Consider the following 19,139-nt stretch of genomic DNA (forward strand, 5'->3'; position numbering starts at 1 on the left):
AAGAGGGAGCACAGCAGGGCTGTTGAGGGGCGAGGCCTAGGGAGAGTTTTGCAGGACATACATAAAGGCCTAAAGGTAAAGGTAAAGGGACCCCTGACCATTAGGTCCAGTCGTGACTGACTCTGGGGTTGCGGCGCTCATCTCGCTTTATTGGCCGAGGGAGCCAGCGTACAGCTTCTGGATCATGTGGCCAGCATGACTAAGCCGCTTCTGGCGAACCAGAGCAGCGCACGGAAATGCCGTTTACCTTCCCGCCGGAGCGGTACCTATTTATCTATTTGCACTTTGACGTGCTCTCGAACTGCTAGGCTGGCAGGAGCAGGGACCAAGCAACAGGAGCTCACTCCGTAGCGTGGTTTCGAACCGTCAACCTTCTGATCAGCAAGTCCTAGGCTCTGTGATTTAATCCACAGCGCCACCCGCGTCCACATAGAGGCCTGGAGGGCTGCAATTGGCCCCTGGGGCCTGAAGTGCCCTGTGCTTGCTTTAGATCTTACCTTGACTGGGAACTACGCTGGGGCTCCGGGTTGGGGGGAGCAGGGGAGGTGGGGGCTTGTGTGCCTCTTCAGTGGGGCCAGTGGTCACGCCAGAGGAACTTCTTGACACCAACGTCCGTGGCTTCTCTGCATTCTCCTGCTGGCGAGGAGAAGTAGCACAGTGGCAAATTCAGAAGTGCGGGGTCCCTTCAGAACAGTCACACCCTCACCCTTCTAAGATTGTACAATAATCTTGCAATTACACAACTGTAATATGAAGAGTGTACGTTGCAGTTATTGGTGCCATTTGTTGCCTTTCAGCTAGATCTGCTATTTTCTGTGCATGTACAGTCATACCTCAGGTTGAATGTGCTTCGGGTTGAGCACGTTCGAGTTGCGCTCCGTGGCAACCCAGAAGTAACGGAGCGCGTTATTTCTGGGTTTTGCCGCTAGCGCAGACGCTCAAAATGACATCACATGCATGCACAGAAGCGGCGAAAAGCGGCGTGCACGTGCGCAGACGTGCTGTCCCTAGTTACGTTTGCTTCTGTATACAAACAGGGCTCCGGAACGGATCCCGTTCGTATGCAGAAGTACCACTGTACATGATTTGGAGTGCTCCAATATCTTCTCTCAGAGGGTCTTGTGTTTGGCCTGAAGCTTCGTTGTACGTAACAGAACTTGCACACCGTTCTCTTGACAACGAAGCGACCCTAAATGCTTAGCTTTGGCACATGCAGTGGCTTAAAAGATCCCCTTTCATGCTGATTGGGCGGCTGTAGGATGCTGGAGACAGAGACCCTGCTGCAGAAATAGTAAGGAGTCCTTGACCCTGGACCGTTCCATCACTGGCAAGGAGGAAATTGCCTGCACTTCCATAGGTTTCATCCCTTGGTCCCGCCTTCTTAGCGGCAGGTGAATCTGTCTCTTCCCAGTTTCACACAGGGTTCTTTCATAAATCCATTTTCTGTCTTAACCTGTAACTTTTTAAAATCCCCATTCTTCATTCAACTTTTAAACCCACCCTTCACCACAAAATGCCAGGGTGGATTACAGCCATTTAAAAAAAAAAAAAAAATAGTTTAAAAGAAACACTATTATTTCCTCTGAAAAATAAATATGTATTTTTAAAAAATACACTCGTAAACATGCCAGGCTGTATCCAAGTCAGTTTTATTCTGAGGAGACTCACTGACATTAATGAACCCAAGTTAGCAGTGTCCATTTTTTATTACACATTATGCCCTTCTAATACATATTTTTTTTAAAAAAAGTAGAGGATTCTATGGCAGAATTCAGAGAAGTATGAAACCTGGGAGGTAACTGCGATCCAACCCTCATGGGAAGGTGCAGATCAGGTCCAACGAAAACGAAAACCTTCCAGCCCCACATCCTCTTCCCTCCCTCTGTGTGCCATGGCTGCCCTCACCTCACTCTCTCCTATCAAAGCCACAAGCTGCTTGGCTCGCTGGTCCATTAAGCTGACGTGTTTAATGGGGTTGATCAGAGCCTCTGCATAATCTGAGGGGAAAAGAAGATCCATTAGTTTTAACACATGCGGAAGCCTGTTTGTCTGTGTGCGCATGCTTGCACCAACTGAAGTAGACCCAATGAAATTAATGGACCTTAGTTCATCACCGTGAGACACACACAAAAAATTAGAATATGCACATCCCAGTCTCCAAAGCTGGACTTTAGACACAGATTCCTTAAGACATACTAGCCCTGCTAAAAATATTTTTGTTTACACAAGCCTATCCAGACACGTGGACTGTTCACATGTGTTTTAAATCTTTTTTTTAGCTTATCATTGATTTTAATTATTTTTTTTCTGCACTTGCTTCAGCAGCACATATACTGATTTTAATTATTATTTTTTCAATCATTTTAGATAGCCAATTTAAACATTTTTTTAAACTGCTAATTTTATTATTGGTTATTCTCATTTGTAAGCCACTTTTAAAGTTTTATTACAATCCAGAGGTATATAACTCTTGTGAAATAAACAGTCCTACTCAGAGTAGATCTACTCAGAGTTAGCAAGTTAATGCACGTGGCCAACTAGGTCCCTTAATTTCAGCAGGGCTATTGAGAGCACAACTGTGCTTGATACAAGGAATGTAATAAATGAAAAAATGTAATAGAACACAACCCAAAATTGGGTAAGAGGCCCCCCCCCCAAAGAAAAACCATATGTAAAGTGCTACTAAAATGTATCCAAGAATAAAACACAACTATAATTTCAGAAATTTTTTTTGAAACATATAACAAAGAGGTGGATAAAATTACACAAAAATACAGCCGGCTGATACAGCGTTGTAGCAGCAGTCTGATGTGACTAAGAATGAACAGATCTATATACTGTAGACGAAACGTGTTTCAAACCCCAAGGGCTCTTCCTCAATAGTCAAGGTGAGCAGGGCTCAAAACACATGATCAAGCACAAGCAGAAAGGTAGCACCTTTTCACATCAGCTCATATATCTTCGTATTCTCCTGGTGTGCACAGTAGCCTTCTAGATACGATAGGTCAAGCTAATCTTATCATTGATACAGATCAGCCCTAGTGGCTAACTTTCAGCGACAAATCATGTGTCCCCATCTGCACTTTATAAAGCGATATCATATCACTTTAAACAAGCATGGCTTTTCCTTGGTTTGGCACGGAGAGTTGCTAAGAGAAGCTGTTCCCCTCACAGAGCTACTACAATTCCCCAGAGTTCCCTGGGAAGAGGGATTGATCGTGAAAGGCCTCCCACCACAAGCATTCAATTACTTTGGTGATCGTCTGGGATGTAGTCGTAGGCTTCAGTGTAGACCAGCAAGGCCGGGAGGCAGAGGGGCTGGTTGCTTTCGCTGCGCAGGCAAATGTAGTGGTAGCCTGTGGGACAAAGGGAAGGGAAAACACAGGGAAAAAACAATAAGAACCGAGAGGTGGACATTCAGGGGCAGCAAGCACAGGTATTAGGAAAGGCCAATTCTTGGAAATGGAGAGGGAACGGTCATTAGGGGAAAGGACCAGAGCTTATTGGTAAAGCATTGCTCTGCAGGCAGAAGGTGCCAGATTCTGACACGAGGATTCCAGATGTTGCCAGACTCCAATGCCACAACCACACCATGTAATTAAAACTGAGACTTTAGTGTCACCGGCCCAGTCCGGTGAAATAATCTGCCCTAGGACTTGCCGATCAGAAGGTCGGCGGTTTGAATCCCCGTGACGGGGTGAGCTCCCGTTGCTCGGTCCCTGCTCCTGCCAACCTAGCAGTTCGAAAGCACCCTTAAGTGCAGCAAGTAGATAAATAGGTACCACTCCAGTGGGAAGGTAAATGGTGTTTCCGTGTGCTGCTCTGGTTTGCCAGAAGCTGCTTCGTCATGCTGGCCACATGACCCGGAAGCTGTATGCCGGCTCCCTCGGCCAATAAAGCGAGATGAGCGCCGCAACCCCAGAGTCGGCCACGACTGGACCTAATGGTCAGCGGTCCCTTTACCCTTTAGAAATTCAGCAGGTTCTTCCTGCGCCCCCTTTTAAACACCTGCTGAAAACCTTTGTGTTTTGCCAAGCCTATGCAAGCACTATGCATCCTTCCTCAATGGTTAATTGGTGTCTGTTTTTAAGTTTTTTATATGGTTTTTCTTGTACGGTTTCATGTTTTATTGCAGTAAATCGCTTTGATCTTCTTTTTTAGACATGGGGGTATACACATTTGGTTTTTTAAAAATAAATCAGTAAATATAAATAAGCAAAATACTATAATACCACTTTATGCAGTCATGGCTTCCCCCAAAGTGTCCTGGAAACTGTAGCCCATTAAGGCTTCTGAGCAAGGGCGCCAGTTCCAAGGGGCTGAGCTCTTTTGTTCCCCCCTATATATCTAGGGCCAAGGGACGCAGGTGGCGCTGTGGGTTAAAGCCTCAGCGCCTAGGACTTGCCGATCGAAAGGTCGGCGGTTCGAATCCCCGCGGCGGGGTGCGCTCCCGCTGCTCGGTCCCAGCGCCTGCCAACCTAGCAGTTCGAAAGCACCTCCGGGTGCAAGTAGATAAATAGGGACCGCTTACCGGCGGGAAGGTAAACGGCGTTTCCGTGTGCGGCTCTGGCTCTGGCCAGAGCAGCGATGTCACGCTGGCCACGTGACCCGGAAGTGTCTCCGGACAGCGCTGGCCCCTGGCCTCTTAAGTGAGATGGGCGCACAACCCCAGAGTCTGTCAAGACTGGCCCGTACGGGCAGGGGTATCTTTACCTTTACCTTTATATATCTAGGGTAGGTTCTGCCCCTCCTATGCTCAAAAAGCCTGGAGGCAAAGCAGCTCCAATGACTGGCTTCTTCCCCTCCTGCCACAACACTGGCCTCCCCACTTGCCCTCACAAAATGGTGCCTGTCTCTGGTGCTGAGAACTCTTAGGAGATCCCTATTCACCTCACACAATTCTCAGAGTTCCCTGGGAAGAGTGGCTGTTAAACCACTCTGGGAGCTGTAGCTTTGTGAGGGGAACTCGGGTCTCTTAGCAATTCTTTAGCGCCCCTAACGGACTACAGTTCCCAGAATTCTTTGGGAGAAGCCATGATGCTAAAAACTGGTATATGCAGCTTTAAATGTTTGGTGCAGATGCGCCCTAACCTCCATGAGCCTCTGCCAAGGATAGCCGCTCAGCTAGTGACAGGGGTTGTAGCCCAACAACATCTCAAAGAGTCAAAGGTCCCCCATCCCTGACTTCAACAATCTCAAGCGTTGTGGGAAGACTTTGGAGTATCAGGCACCTTCACAGCTTCATGCACTAGCCAATCATCCCAGTGCCTTTTCATTCAATTGGTGTATTTTTGGGAGAAGGGCTGCAGTTCATTGGCAGAGCAGATGCTTTGCATGCAGAAGGTATCGGGTTCGATTCAGTTAAAAACGATCCAGTAGCAGATTGTGGCAAGAGCTCCCTCTCTGCCCCAGACCCTGGAGAGCAGCTGCCAGTCAGAGTGGACAATACTAAGCTAAACAAACAAATAAGCTGAGCTGATATAAAGCGGCTTCCTGTGTTTATGGTCCTTGTCTGGCAAATTACAGTGGTACCTCAGGTTACATACGCTTCAGGTTACAGACTCTGCTAACCAAGAAATAGTGCTTCAGGTTAAGAACTTTGCTTCAGGTTGAGAACAGAAATCGTGCTCCGGCGGCGCGGCAGCAGCAGGAGGCCCCATTAGCTAAAGTGGTGCTTCAGGTTAAGAACAGTTTCAGGTTAAGTATGGACCTCCAGAACGAATTAAGTACTTAACCGGAGGTACCACTGTATACTGTACACACATTGTGTGTGTGTGTGTGTGTGTGTGTGTGTGTATACACGTAGAGGTACAAAAAGGAAAATGATTTAGTAAACAGTGAGGCCAGAAGGCCATTAATGCAAAGCAGCGGGTTTCTGACATTTCTGTGCAAAGCACAAATGTATACAAGATAAGGACCACATTTCCGGTGATAAATGAGCCCAGCTAATCTAGTAATCTAGACGGCTGCCCTTATTTTGCACGCACTTGGCTCTCCACAGAAACACTGCGTATCCACTCTTTACACTTCAAGGCCTTTCGGCTCTGCTGTTTAAAATGCACGTGCATATATGTAATTAATAAAATCTGCTCCCTAAGGATAAACACTTCTAATTTCCGATAAAGCAGGTGATAGGCTGGGCATAGATAACCTTTGGCCTGTCGAGGGCTGCAATCTCTTGGAGGTGACCCCTGAGGCACTGCATGCTGGCTGCGGGTGGGGCAGCGGAGGGCAGCGCCTGAGCAAAAAGGCTGCTGTGGGGAGAGACACATAAGCTTACTGAGGGCCACAGGACTGTTCAGGATAATCACCGATGCTCTAATGCACAAAAGATGGCGCCAGATTAAGTATTTTACAGTGCTGTCATGTCTAACCTCAGAAATAAGCCCCGCTGAGTTGAACGGCAGTATCTCAGTAAACGGGTATGGGGAGGGGAAGGGGAAGGGGGTGTCACCTGAACGGATGGCAGAGACGGGCAGTATCCGATGCCCCACAAATTTGCCCCCCTCTTCAAAGACAGCTATACGCAGCGAGGCTAATGTAGGAAGCACCACCTGAGGGGACAGACAAGACCGGTGTATTATTAGGGGAAAGGCAGAAACACAAAGACACAACACCTTCCATTGTGATTTTTAGAATAGGAATTTGAAGGGTCTGTGGGTTAAACCACAGAGCCTAGGACTTGCCGATCAGAAGGTCAGCAGTTCGAATCCCCGTGACGGGGTGAGCTTCCGTGAATCAGTCCCTGCTCCTGCCAACCTAGCAGTTCGAAAGCACATCAAAGTGTAAGTAGATAAATAGGAACCGCTCCGGCGGGAAGGTAAATGGCATTTCCGTGCACTGCTCTGGTTCGCCAGTAGTGGCATAGTCATGCTGGCCACATGACCTGGAAGCTGTCTGCAGACAAACGCCGGCTCCCTCGGCCTATAGAGCAAGATGAGCGCCGCAACCCCAGAGTCGGCCACGACTGGAACTAATGGTCAGGGGTCCCTTTACCTTTATAGGTCAGCTAGTACAACCCACTGGCTGATGGAGAAAATTCAGAACACCACTGATGGATGGCTGCCCAAACCTCTACTTGGAGGGCTCCACGTTTAGCATGCCAAAAATCAAAACAGTTGGAACAGTCCCACTTGCTTAACTTACAGAATCTCCATCTACATTTCGTAAGACCCCCTCCACACTACAAGTATGCAGCTGTTTCATACTATTTTCAAAAGAAAGCTGGAAGTTGTAGTTTGATAGCCCCCACCCAGAGTGGCTGGGGAAACTCAGCCAGATGAGCGGGGTATAAATAAATTATTATTATTATTATTATTATTATTATTATTATTATTATTATTATTGACAGGGGTACGAAAAACTGTTTATGACAGGTCTAGCTCTCCCTTAAAGGACTACAATTCCCAAGGTTGTTTGGGTAAGGGAGGCAGCAAATATTCAACCACTTGATGGCATTGATCTGTCCCTACACAGGCAAGTACAATTAAGAAAATGCGCTCTGCATAAGCTCAGAAGCATTCTTATTTTAGGGAGCTCAGATACCAAATTCAAATTAGATGTTATTATGGCTTCTTCAAGAGCCAAGTCCTTGTGCTAGAACTGCATTCACCCATACCTTGTGGAACAAAAAAGGTTCCTCATCCCACACTGGGTTGAAAGAATTCCCCTGCGATGTCCGCGTCCGGAATTTGCGCTTGGTGTCCACCGGAAGCCCAAACATGTCCACCTCAACGTAGATGCCCACCCGCTTATCCGAAAGAAATTGTCCTGAGATTATCTGGGAGTGGGATGGGGGGGGGGGGAGAGAGAGAGAGAGAGAGAGAGAGAGAGAGAGAGAGAGAGAGAGAGAGAAAGAGAGATATGGGACCAAATGAGGTGGGACCAAATGTTTACTGTTTATAAAGTGAGAAGTGTTAACTCTTCTCTATATTTTTCGTTGGGAGGACAGCATTGTTCAAATCCTTGTTTTAAATCAGTGTGAGGAACCTGCCTCTAGCAGCTGCCCAATCAGGTACAAGCAGGGTGTGGAACAAAGAGCTCCCCCTCTTTATTTAAATCTCCCAGTAATACATTAAGCTAGCAACTTGTCATAGCAACAGCCCAAGGGTGAGGAACCTGTAGCCCTTCAGAAACTACTGAAAAACAGCTCCCATCACCGCTGACCACTGGCTATGCTGCTGGGAGCTGGAGTCTAGCAATATCTGGAGGGGAGGGCCACAAGTTCATCATCCCTGCAACAGCCCTGCAAACCACCACCCTTCGAACCTTCACTTTGACGGTATTAGCCACGATGCCATCAATGATATCTTCGGTGAAGGGGTCAAAGAGCTTGTCCTGGCGCCGCATGAACTCTGGCTTGAGCAGGTATCCACTCCGGCGATTGTACTCAAAGGTGCCCAGATTCAGCTGCATTGGCAAGTCTGGGCAAACAGAGATTCAAGCACAAGTGTTGATACATCATACAAGCGAGAACAACCAATATTCTATCCTTCCTCCTCCCCCGCCTCTTGAAACCTCCATCTCTGAACAGCACAGAGACTCTACAGCAGGGATGCAGGGAAGCTGTAACCCTCCAAATGTTGTTGGCCTACATCTCCCATCATCCTTCACCACTGGCCATGCTGGCTGGGGCAGATGGGAGTTGGAGTTCAGCAATGTATGGAGGACCACAGGCTCCCCATTACTGCCTTATGCATACATGAAAGTGAACTGTGTGTGTTTAAATCCCTCCCTCTTTAATTTGGTAGGAAAATAAGTCAAGAGAGTTGCCACGGGTCTTTCCTGCTTCTGGCTAGCTTAAACCAAAACACAGACCACCAGCTATGTCTGGCAACCCACCAGAGGCTTAAAAAGCTCCCCCTTCCTGCCTGGGACTGACCAAAAAAAAAATGCAACCCAGAGGATGGGAAGGCTGTTCCTTTCTTTCATATGAAGGCAGTCTCAGCGCTGTGGGCCCCAAAATGTGGAGTTTCCTTTGGGCTGAGCTTAGACATGCACCCTCCTTGTGGAGTGTAAGACACACGACAAGGATTTTCTTATTCCAGAAGCCATTTAGTTTGGTTTTACTGTCGTATTCTCTGAATTGTTTATTTTTCATGCACCCTCCTTAGAAATGCTAATGATTAAGCAGTATATAAATGCCGTAGATAAAATAAAACACATGAAATAAGTTTCTAGCCCTCATTGTTAGCAAGCATAGGGAGAAAAAGAGGATGGCACTTACCAAGCGACTGAAAATTGAGTGCCACCATCTGGCAGCCAGCATTCCAGAAGACTTGAGGCATGTAGTTGGAGGAATCCACTCGGGTCCCTTTGGGGTATATCCGGCTCAGCTGCTGCTTGTTGTATCTGGGCAAGGGGTGCTTGTCAAGGCAACAGCCAACGAGGGCACCTCAACTCTACCGTGGCCATCAATGATCATGGATCAGCTGGGAGCACTCAACGTGCCCTTGAAGGCATTCCGTTTTCTCAGGCTCTCCGTCCCTCTTTCTAACATTAGTCATCAATTACTTACACACACACACACACACACACACACACACACACACAAACACACATATCAAGACGTAACCGAAGGGTGGGAAACCTTGTCAGCTCAAGGGCCATGTTCTCTTCTGGGCCATGTCCCAGGGGCCACATGCCAGGGATGAAGGCAAAAGTGGACAGAGCAATTGATACAAATTTTACCTTTGCACGATAGGCTAGCTTCTACACACACTGCTGGAGAAATTCTGGAGCGCTGAAGAGTGTAGACACTGGCCAGGATTGGAGCCTATTGTACAAAATGCAAGAATCCTATACATTGCTCCACCCACTTCTGCATCTGGCTCCACCCACCATTGGTATGTCACACACACACACACACGCACGCACTTGCTCACAAGGGAACGAGGTCCTCCAAACTGAAACCGGATTCCTCATTCTTGGCCTAAGAGAGACCAATGGTCCAATCCAATAAAACTGATGTCATCCCTTTGCCCATGGAGAGGCTTAGACTACCTGATTTTACCACTGAGCATTTGCAGTTACTCCCCCAACTCCTACTAATGCCTGGGTCTACAGAATGAGCCCCACATACATAACCTCCTATCTTGGATTTTCTTTCCCACAGTTCCCATGAGCAGGACATGCAGGAGCCAGTGCCAACTGGTGCCCATTGGGACTAGTAGGGCAGAAGGCAAGGAGCCCAACAGAAGGTGGTGCCAGAGCCTATGATGGGCAGAGCCACTCCTGGACTGCTTATAAGAAAGAAGGCAGAATGAGCTTGGTGGCCCCATTTGCCCTAACGGATCAGTCTCTACTAACAGAAGTGGTTCCAAGCACTCAAAACAGTCGTACCATTCACTGTTGTAGGAAAAATGGTGCTGCCACAGGGATTCAACTAGGGCCTCATCTACACTAGACATTTAAAGCAGTACCATACCCCTTTCAACGGTCACCGCTTTCCCCAAAGGATCCTGGGAACTGTGGGTTGGTGCTTACAGGAGACCCCTATTTTCCTCACAGAGCTAAGGAGTTCTCTGGGAAGAGGGGCTGACTTGCTAAACCACTCTGGGAACAAAAGTTCTGTGAGGGGGAATAGCGTGTGTGTGTCTCCTAGCGAGACTCAGCACCCTTCTCGAACTACTGTTCCCATGATTCCAAGGGGGAAGCCATGACTGGTTGAAGCGGTAGGATAACTGCTTTAAAGGTACAGCACAGATGAGGCCTAGGGGCTGCTCAGCAGTGAGGCCAACTCTGCTTCAACCCACCCTACATCACCAAACAGGATACTCAACGAACTCCATGGGGCTGTTGGTCAGCTGCTCCAAACCTTTGGTCTCCACGAAGGAAGACATCTCGTAAGATTTGTTGCGTTCTTGGGAAGAGAGAAGTAAAAAAGGCACCGTGTTAATGCTCCACGTTACGCAGACAGCCTTGCGCACACACCTCTCCCAGTCTGCCTACTGCTGCTTCTTCCCTATCAGGGGAATATTTACACACTGGGGCGAATGTCAATAGGGAGAGGGTCATAGTTCAGTGGTAGAGAGCACGCACTTCAAACGCAGGTGGTCCCAGGTTCAAGTCCCTGGCGTCTCCAGTTATAAAGGAATCAGAAAAAGACCCTTTTCTGTCAGAGACCCTTGAAAGCTGATGTCAGAATAGAGAGTGCTAGTCAGACATCTTGTCCAACCATAGGCTGCATGTGCACCATTTAAAGCTGTGGATGCGACTGGAATCCAAGGCCACATCCACACTGCACGTTTAAAACAGTATCTTACCACTTTAAACAGCAATAGCTCCCCTGCCCAAAGAATCCTGGGAACTGCAGTTTGTTAAGGATGCTTAGAGTTGATAGGAGACGTTTTATTCCCCTCACAGTTACAATTCCCAGAATTCTCTGTGACAAGAGGTTGACTGTTAAACCACTCTAGGATAATGGAGGTAGAACATAGCCATGTTGGCTAGTAGCCACTGCTAGCATGAGCCTGTATAAATTTTTCTAATTGTATTCTGAAGCCATCCATTTGGGTGTCCCTCACCATGCCCACGTTCACACCATACATTTAAAGCAGTGTGATGCCACTTTGAACAGTCATTGCTTCCCCAAAAGAATTCTGGAAGCTGTAGTTTGTTAAGGGTGCTGTTAGGAGACCCCTGTTCCCCTCACAGAGATAGAATTTCCAGTGTGTTTTAACAATCAATCCCTCTTCACAGGGATCTCCGGGAATTGTCGCTTTGTGAGGGAAATAAGAGTCACCTAGCAATTCTAAAAAGTAGAGACATGACCTTGCTAACAAAGGTCCATATAGTTGTTAAAGCTATGGTTTTCCCAGTAGTGATGTATGGAAGTGAGGGCTGGACCATAAAGAAGGCTGATCGCCGAAGAATGGATGCTTTTGAATTATGGTGTTGGAGGAGACTCTTGAGAGTCCCATGGACTGCAAGAAGATCAAACCTATCCATTCTGAAGGAAATCAGCCCTGAGTGCTCACTGGAAGGACAGATCCTGAAGCTGAGACTCCAATATTTTGGCCACCTCATGAGAAGAGGAGACTCCCTGGAAAAGACCCTGATGTTGGGAAAGATGGAGGGCACAAGGAGAAGGGGATGACAGAGGACGAGGAGATGGTTGGACAGTGTTCTTGAAGCTACCAGCATGAGTTTGACCAAACTGTGGGAGGCAATGGAGGACAGAAGTGCCTGGCGTGCTCTGGTCCATGGGGTTACGAAGAGTCGGACACGACTAAACAACTGAACAACAACAACAATTCTCAGTACCCTTCACAAACTAAAGCTCCCAGAATTCTTTTGGGGAACCCATGACTGTTTAAACCGGTATCACACTGCTTTAAATGTATGCTGTGAATGTGGCCTACATCTGGATGGGGAGTCTGACAATGCCTGGAGGGCCACAGATTGCCTGCTCCTAAACTTACACCCAACACCTTACTGCCAGCGTCCATCCCCCTCCCCGCTCTCACTCACTCCTGGCCACCTCGAAGCATTTGAACTTGACAGGTTCGATGTAGTTCACCAGTGTAGACATCTCTTCTGTGGCATTGACTTCGCTGCTTGCGGTGCCCTGTCACAAGGGGGAGAGGGGAGGACAAGCGGAGATGGAAATAGTTTTTTTTAAAAATAGTTTAAGATCACATCCGCACCTTATGTTGAAAAGCACTCTTTAAACATGTGTGTACACACACACAAATATATACACACATTTGTGTATGCATGCAGCTTAATGCATGAAGTGATGCCATAATGTCATATTCCTGTTACTACAATTTATGGGGAGAAATGATGGCCAAATGTGATGAAGCATTTAAAGTTTTTTGGCATCGGCCCACCTGCCGTTTGTAGCATCAAATTCTATTATCACTATTACTACATTTCAATCCCACCTTTCTTCTGAAGAGTTTAAGGTGGCATCCGCCACTCTCCCCTTCACCCTTTTCTCCTCACAGCAACCCTATGAGTTAAATTAGGCCTAGAGTTGCCAAAGGACCCTCTAGGCCACCCAGTGATCTTCATGGCCAAGTAGGGATTTGAGTGATGGCCTCCCAGACCCTCCCAGTCTGACACACCCTTAACGGCTAAACCACATTCGCTCTCCACCCAGAAGTCTGCTTAAAATACAGTGTACACAACACTCAAAGCCGTCCCCTTGACACCGGTGATGGGGACCCCTCTGTTGTCAGCCTACAACATCTCCCATCATCATCCTGGACAACAATGGCTGAGGCTGATGGGAGTTGAAATCCATCAACATCTAGAGGGGCCACGGGTTTCAGATCCCTGCTTTGCATGCACCTCATCTGTCGTGGGCTTTTTGGGGTCCGGCTGCTCTTCCTCCTCTTCGCTCTCAGCTTCACGGTCTGGACATGGAAGGAAGGAAAGGGGTTAGAAGCTCAAGGCCAAAATGTAGTTAAGGTGGGGGGAGATGATTCCTGAACCCTGAAGGGCAATGAACTGAGGACACATTTACAATATACTACAAACTTAAAAATAATAATGGATTAATGTATTCCCACTCCCCATAGAATGGGTGTGCGTGAGAGAGAATCACTGATGCAAGATTGTGTTCTGACCTGCTGCTGCTCCTTCCTTCCTCAGAAGCAAAAGTAGCTAGCTTGCTCCAATGTAAAGTCTTGCTCAAACTTTTAACAGCCCCAAGTGGGCTATGAGCTGCTGAATCAGAGGATCACAAAATATGGTATTCTTTTATTGACTTTGTTAAGACAAACATATTGACTTATGGAACCTTATGGAGAGACACTTTCATTAGATTGTCTTTCCTGAAATGTCTAAAACTGCAACCATGAGCTGCTCTTTCACTTTTCTTTCTGTACAACTTATAAGCCCCATTTTCCTTGTATGTGTATGTTTTGTTACTTGAAATTAAAAATCAATTAAATTTTAAAAAAATCCAAAAAACAGCAGCAACAGTGAATACCAATCCCATTCCCTGAATTGACTTCTGTTCCAGACATGGCAAGAATAAGCGAACATTGGCCAGCCATTTCCTATACTGATTTTTTTTCTTTAAATTTTTAATACTTTACTGTTCAAACCAAACCATTAAAATCATTAAAATAAGGGATTCTAACAAGTAATATTCAACAAAATAAAGATGTCTGTATTCAAATAGTATCAGTGTTACAGCAAACTGAAAGCAGCATAATGTTGAACATTATCATTAAACTTGTTATTCCAAAGCATTGTAAAAAGTAGCCCTTTTACCATCAACATGTTAGGCTTTTTATATGTATTCTTGTATAATAAGTTAACTTAATCATTCTTACTGTAGACCAAATTTTGTCAAACTATCTACATACAGTCGGAGACATACCTTCCCTCAATTTTTAGGCTGCAGTTATACTATTTCTCAGTCTTTTCAGAGACAGCATCCTTCAAATAACCGAGTAGACATATTTTGGGTTCTAAGGAAACATGGTATCCTAACATGTCCGGAATACTAATCTGTATGGATTTCCAATTTCCCATCCAATTTTCATTTGAATTTTCTGGCAACTCAACTGACAACACAATTGGTACTTCAGGTACCTCAGACAGTCTCCTGTCTTCCCCGAAGGATACTCACCAATAGACTTGCGGGGTTCAACCAGCTTCGCTATTCTGTCAGAAGACTTCTCCTCACCGTTGGTCATGACTGGTGACAATATCTCAGCCTGCTCTGCAAAAGGAGAGCCTTTTTTTTGTGGGGGGGGGGGGAGGTCAGGAAACGAGGGAGGAAAACAATAAAAAAATTGTGAGCGGCAAGAAAACATAGAGCTTACGCAATACAAGGGATAATTGAGAAGGGGGATGCATATATGCCATGTATTTAAAGCCCTCAAAAGCACCCTCAGAACTGTGGCTTACTCATACAGCTACAATTTTCAGCACCTTTAACAAACTACAGTTCCCAGGATTCTTTGGGGTAAAACATGTGGATGGTGTGTACGCAGCCTATTTTCCAAAAGGGAAAAACAAACAGAGAAAGAAATCTTAATTCTTGCACCTTTGAACCAGTGAGACAAGATCAGGTGTGTTCTTCCACCTAACTGGACGAAGACCTGGAAAACCAGAGTCTTTCCCAATTTTTATCCTATAATTTATCTTAATATAATGTAACTTTACCTTTCCTCCTTTCATCCATTAACAATCTATTTTTACTTAATCCTTTATAATATTTCTGCTAAAGCCACATAACTTTATTCCAGCCTCCATCTAACATTCCTTAATTTTACAATGTTTCTGTAAATAAACTTTAAATTTCTTCCAATCTTCTTCCACCGACTCTTCTCCCTGGTCTAAGTTTCCTCCATCTTCTATGAGATAGGCCCTCAAATATGAGAGCAGTACATAGGAAGATCTGGCCTGGACCCCAAATAAAGGGAGGGGGATAAAGCTCCAAAGGCATTGAAATCCCAGCTTGGGAGGAAGGTGGGATATAAAGACATTAAATAATGATGATTAAAGACCTCTCCCCTCTCCTTGGAGGGAGCGGCCCTGGCTCTTTCTGACCAACGAGAGCCATAGCCATGGTTGTCAGGTAGGAGGAGAGCTGACGTCCTGTCTCCCAGGTAGGCATCTTAAGCTACCCTTCTGCATTTCAATAAAACTGGTGGGAGATATGCGACCCTTGGCTCGAGGGGAAATGGCGTGGAAAAGAGTCCAGGGCTTTTTCTCTACAGCCCTAATGAATCCGTGCCAAGTATTGTCAACGTACTCATCAATGCCAGGCTAAAAGAGCTGGAGAGCAGCTGTATTAAACATTGATGAATCATATTCTGAGGTTTCCTACGCTGTGCTCTTTCCTGTGCCTGCAGTAGCTATACATGTGTGGGGAGATACGTAGCGTATAACACTGAAAGATTGCATCTCCCTTTACCTGGCTGCAAAGATTCTCGGGCGAGCACCTCCTCTCGCTCCATTTAACATCAGAGGCACAGTTGGTGTCAAAAGGAGAGAGAGAGAGAGAGAGAGAGAGAGAGAGAGAGAGAGAGAGAGAGAGACTTTTCTGTGGCTGCTCCCAGACTGAGGAACTCCCTCCTAGGGGAAGTTTGATTGCCTCCCTCTTTGTTGCCCTTCCGCCAGAAGGCTAAGACCTTCCTGTTCAGACAGACCTTTGGAAACTAAGGTGCAGACAAAGCTGGCCGGTGGGACGCTGTGCTTGAATGGCTGGCTCTACGTGTGTTTTATTGTGTTTTAACTTTTGATTTCAAATCGTTTGTTTTTATTACTTCATATTTCATAACAATGTGTTTTCTTTTAAAAAAATGTTCTAAGCCACCTTAATTCCCAACTCAGGAGAAAGGCAGGATACAAAGACATTGAACAATAACAGCAATTCTGCCACTTTGATGCAGAGGTTTCCCATGTACCACCTCTAGTTAAACGGAGCAAGGTTCTCAACGATCGCTACTGCGTCAAGGCAGACAGCGCTGGGCTAGAGGGAGCGCCGCTCTGACTGTTGACAGCTAAGCTCAGATGTTTCAAGGAGGAAGCAAAAGCAGGGGGATTTGATTTGCACTTACTCTGCCCCTGCTTCTGGGTCTGATGCAAAGAAGGAAGGAAATGTGTGCTGTGCCTCGCATCAGCCTCCAGTATAGTTTTCTGGCTTCGTAAGAAGGCATAAGAAGTGCCTGCTGAACCAGGCCAAAGGCCCATCTGGTGCAGCATCCTGGCCAACCAAAAGCCTGTGGGGAACCAGCAAGCAGGATTCGAACACAAGAGCACTCTCCCCTGCTGTGGCTTCCACCAACTGGTATTCAGAAGCATTGCTGTGAAGGCAGAGCAGAGCTTTCATGGCCAGAAGCCATCAATAGCCCTCTCCTCCATGAATTTGCCTGATCCTCTTTTAAAACCATCCAAGCTGGTGGCCAGCACTGCCTCCTGCGGAAGCGAGTTCCATAGTTTTAACAGCACTGCATGAAGAAGTTCTTTAGGGTTGCCCTGTGTCCTCTTTTTCCAGGACACATCCTCTTTTTCAGGGGTAAAATTTCTGTCCGGGTGGATTTTCTAAATTTGCCAAAATGTCTCTGGCTATACTTTCTGGATGAGACATAGCCATAGCTGCATTTTTAATTGCATTTTAACCTGTATTTTAAATTGGGTTGTTGTTTTTTCCCCTCTCCCCCTCTCTTTCCCCCCCTACAGTGGTACCTCGGGTTAAGTACTTAATTTGTTCCAGAGGTCCGTTCTTAACCTGAAACTGTTCTTAACCTGAAGCACCACTTTAGCTAATGGGGCCTCCCGCTGCTGCCATGCCACCGGAGCCCGATTTCTGTTCTTATCCTGAAGCAAAGTTCTTAACCTGAAGCACTATTTCTGGGTTAGCGGAGTCTGTAACCTGAAGCGTATGTAACCCGAGGTACCACTGTATTATGTTTTTACTGTGATTTTATTGGTGTTAGCCGCCCTGAGCCCAGCTCTGGCCAGGGAGGGCGGGGTATAAATAAAATTTATTATTATTATTATTATTATTATATTATTATTATTAGTGGCTGAAGACTTGCTTTCCTCTTCTCTTCTCCTGCCCCCTTCAGCAATAGGTCACAGCTTCTATAGCCTACGTATAGTACAGGTATTTAAAATGAGAATCGCCACAGCGTCCCCTTTCTTTGCTCTTCAAAATATGCCAACCCTATCCGCCCTGAACACCCCAAGGCACAAAAAGAAAAGGAGTTGGGAGGGAGGAGGAAAAGAGAAAACCCTGGCGCTCTTTTTTAGTTGCTGAGTTTTCGCAATGACCAGCTGGAATTGAAAGATTTCAGGGAGGGGAGCCAAAAACCGCTGGTATTTCACATCAGAATGGATGGAGAGGCCCTGTAGCCCCTGCTCTCCCCCTTCCCTTTAAGCCTGACAGACCGACTGCTGCCAGATGCCAGCTGAGGGAAGAGTCTGATGGAGATGCTCTTTCAGGAGAACAGATGGGGATACCAGTGACTGAACCTGGTACATGAAGAACATACACTCCACTACTGAGCTATTCTGAGCCCCTCACCCCACCCGCCATCTCCGTGCTCAGTGGGGCAATAACGTTGCAGAACTCTTTTGTCTTTCCCTGGCTAGCCAAAAGCAGAGCAGTAACAATAATAAGAAAGATAAAACAGTCGCTTCGGCTTACACATCATAGATTCTAGTTGAAGAATGAGTTAGCTGCTCAGGCAAGCCTGGACTCATCTTTTGCCAGCTACAGATGAAAACAGATGCTCATCTGAAAAGGTGGGGACAGACTACAACCAGTACATCACCGCGGTGCTTAAACGTTGGGCACTGTGCCAAATTCAAGGTTCTGATATGAATTTACAAGGCCCTTAACAACTTGTGGCAGGGATACCTTAAGGGAGTTCCCAATTCTTCACACCCCTGCCCAATCACAGAGTTTTGCAGGGGGGTGGTCTTTGTTCGTGCCCCCCCCCAATGGCTCAGAAGCATGGCTTACTTCTTCCTGGAGCCATGCAATCCGTATTGTGGGCCCAATTCTGAGATCAGACAGGCCTCTCTCCCTGTTGAACTTCAGGTGCTCAACAAAGACCTTTCTATTCTAGCAGGCATTTAAATAAGTCGTATAAGAACAAGCACGAAGGAGGTTCCCAGCCTGCTCTTAGGTCCTTATAATATCAGTGGAAACAGTTGGTCTTGGAGAGTATTAACCGCTTCCGATTTTAACCTGAAGATTGCCAGCTGGGGAGGGTAGGATACAAATAAATATTATTATTATTATTATTATTATTATTATTATTATTATGCCTATTTATAGAACCTTAATCTCCCCCCCCCCACATCACAATCCTTTATAATAATAAAAATTTCAATACTTGGTACAGATATGACATCCAAAATAATAAATTCCCACAACTGAGACAGAATGTGCATTGTAAAATAAAGCAGGTATAAGTTATTTTGTTATCAAACCAGTGACCAGAAATGCTTAAGAACTGCATCTGACCAAAAGAGTCTTTTGCAAAATCAGAGGCAGTAATTTACCATTTTGTGTGTTAAAATATAAACAATGAAGTAATGGAGAAAAATTTCCACATTTTATCTCCTCTAACCTCTCTATTGCACTCTGTCGCTTTCTCCTCCACAGCTAATCACCAAATTCTACTCCCATCGAGTAAAATGCATGCAGCATCCCCTTTGTG

General features: G+C 46.2%; 1 protein-coding gene across 2 annotated transcripts in view; it reads right to left on the reverse strand.

Annotated features, from left to right (window-relative positions):
* PLCB3 (phospholipase C beta 3) overlaps positions 1-19,139 on the reverse strand; it is a 68,750-nt gene that overhangs the window by 14,706 nt on the left and 34,905 nt on the right. The window contains exons 15-25 of one of the 2 annotated variants that reach the window (XM_079957931.1): positions 14,588-14,695; positions 13,297-13,361; positions 12,472-12,568; positions 10,777-10,861; positions 9,227-9,351; positions 8,269-8,423; positions 7,619-7,780; positions 6,455-6,554; positions 3,252-3,356; positions 1,906-1,997; positions 498-633 (exon numbers count right to left, since the gene is read on the reverse strand). In XM_079957931.1, the coding sequence (XP_079814057.1) occupies positions 498-633; positions 1,906-1,997; positions 3,252-3,356; positions 6,455-6,554; positions 7,619-7,780; positions 8,269-8,423; positions 9,227-9,351; positions 10,777-10,861; positions 12,472-12,568; positions 13,297-13,361; positions 14,588-14,695 (1,230 nt within the window). Of the gene's footprint in view, positions 1-497; positions 637-1,905; positions 1,998-3,251; positions 3,357-6,454; positions 6,555-7,618; positions 7,781-8,268; positions 8,424-9,226; positions 9,352-10,776; positions 10,862-12,471; positions 12,569-13,296; positions 13,362-14,587; positions 14,696-19,139 lie in introns of both variants that reach the window. The other variant, XM_079957930.1, reaches the window with a different exon arrangement.

The sequence above is a fragment of the Podarcis cretensis genome (assembly GCF_951804945.1).
Source record: "Podarcis cretensis genome assembly, chromosome: 16".
NCBI lineage: Eukaryota > Metazoa > Chordata > Lepidosauria > Squamata > Lacertidae > Podarcis > Podarcis cretensis.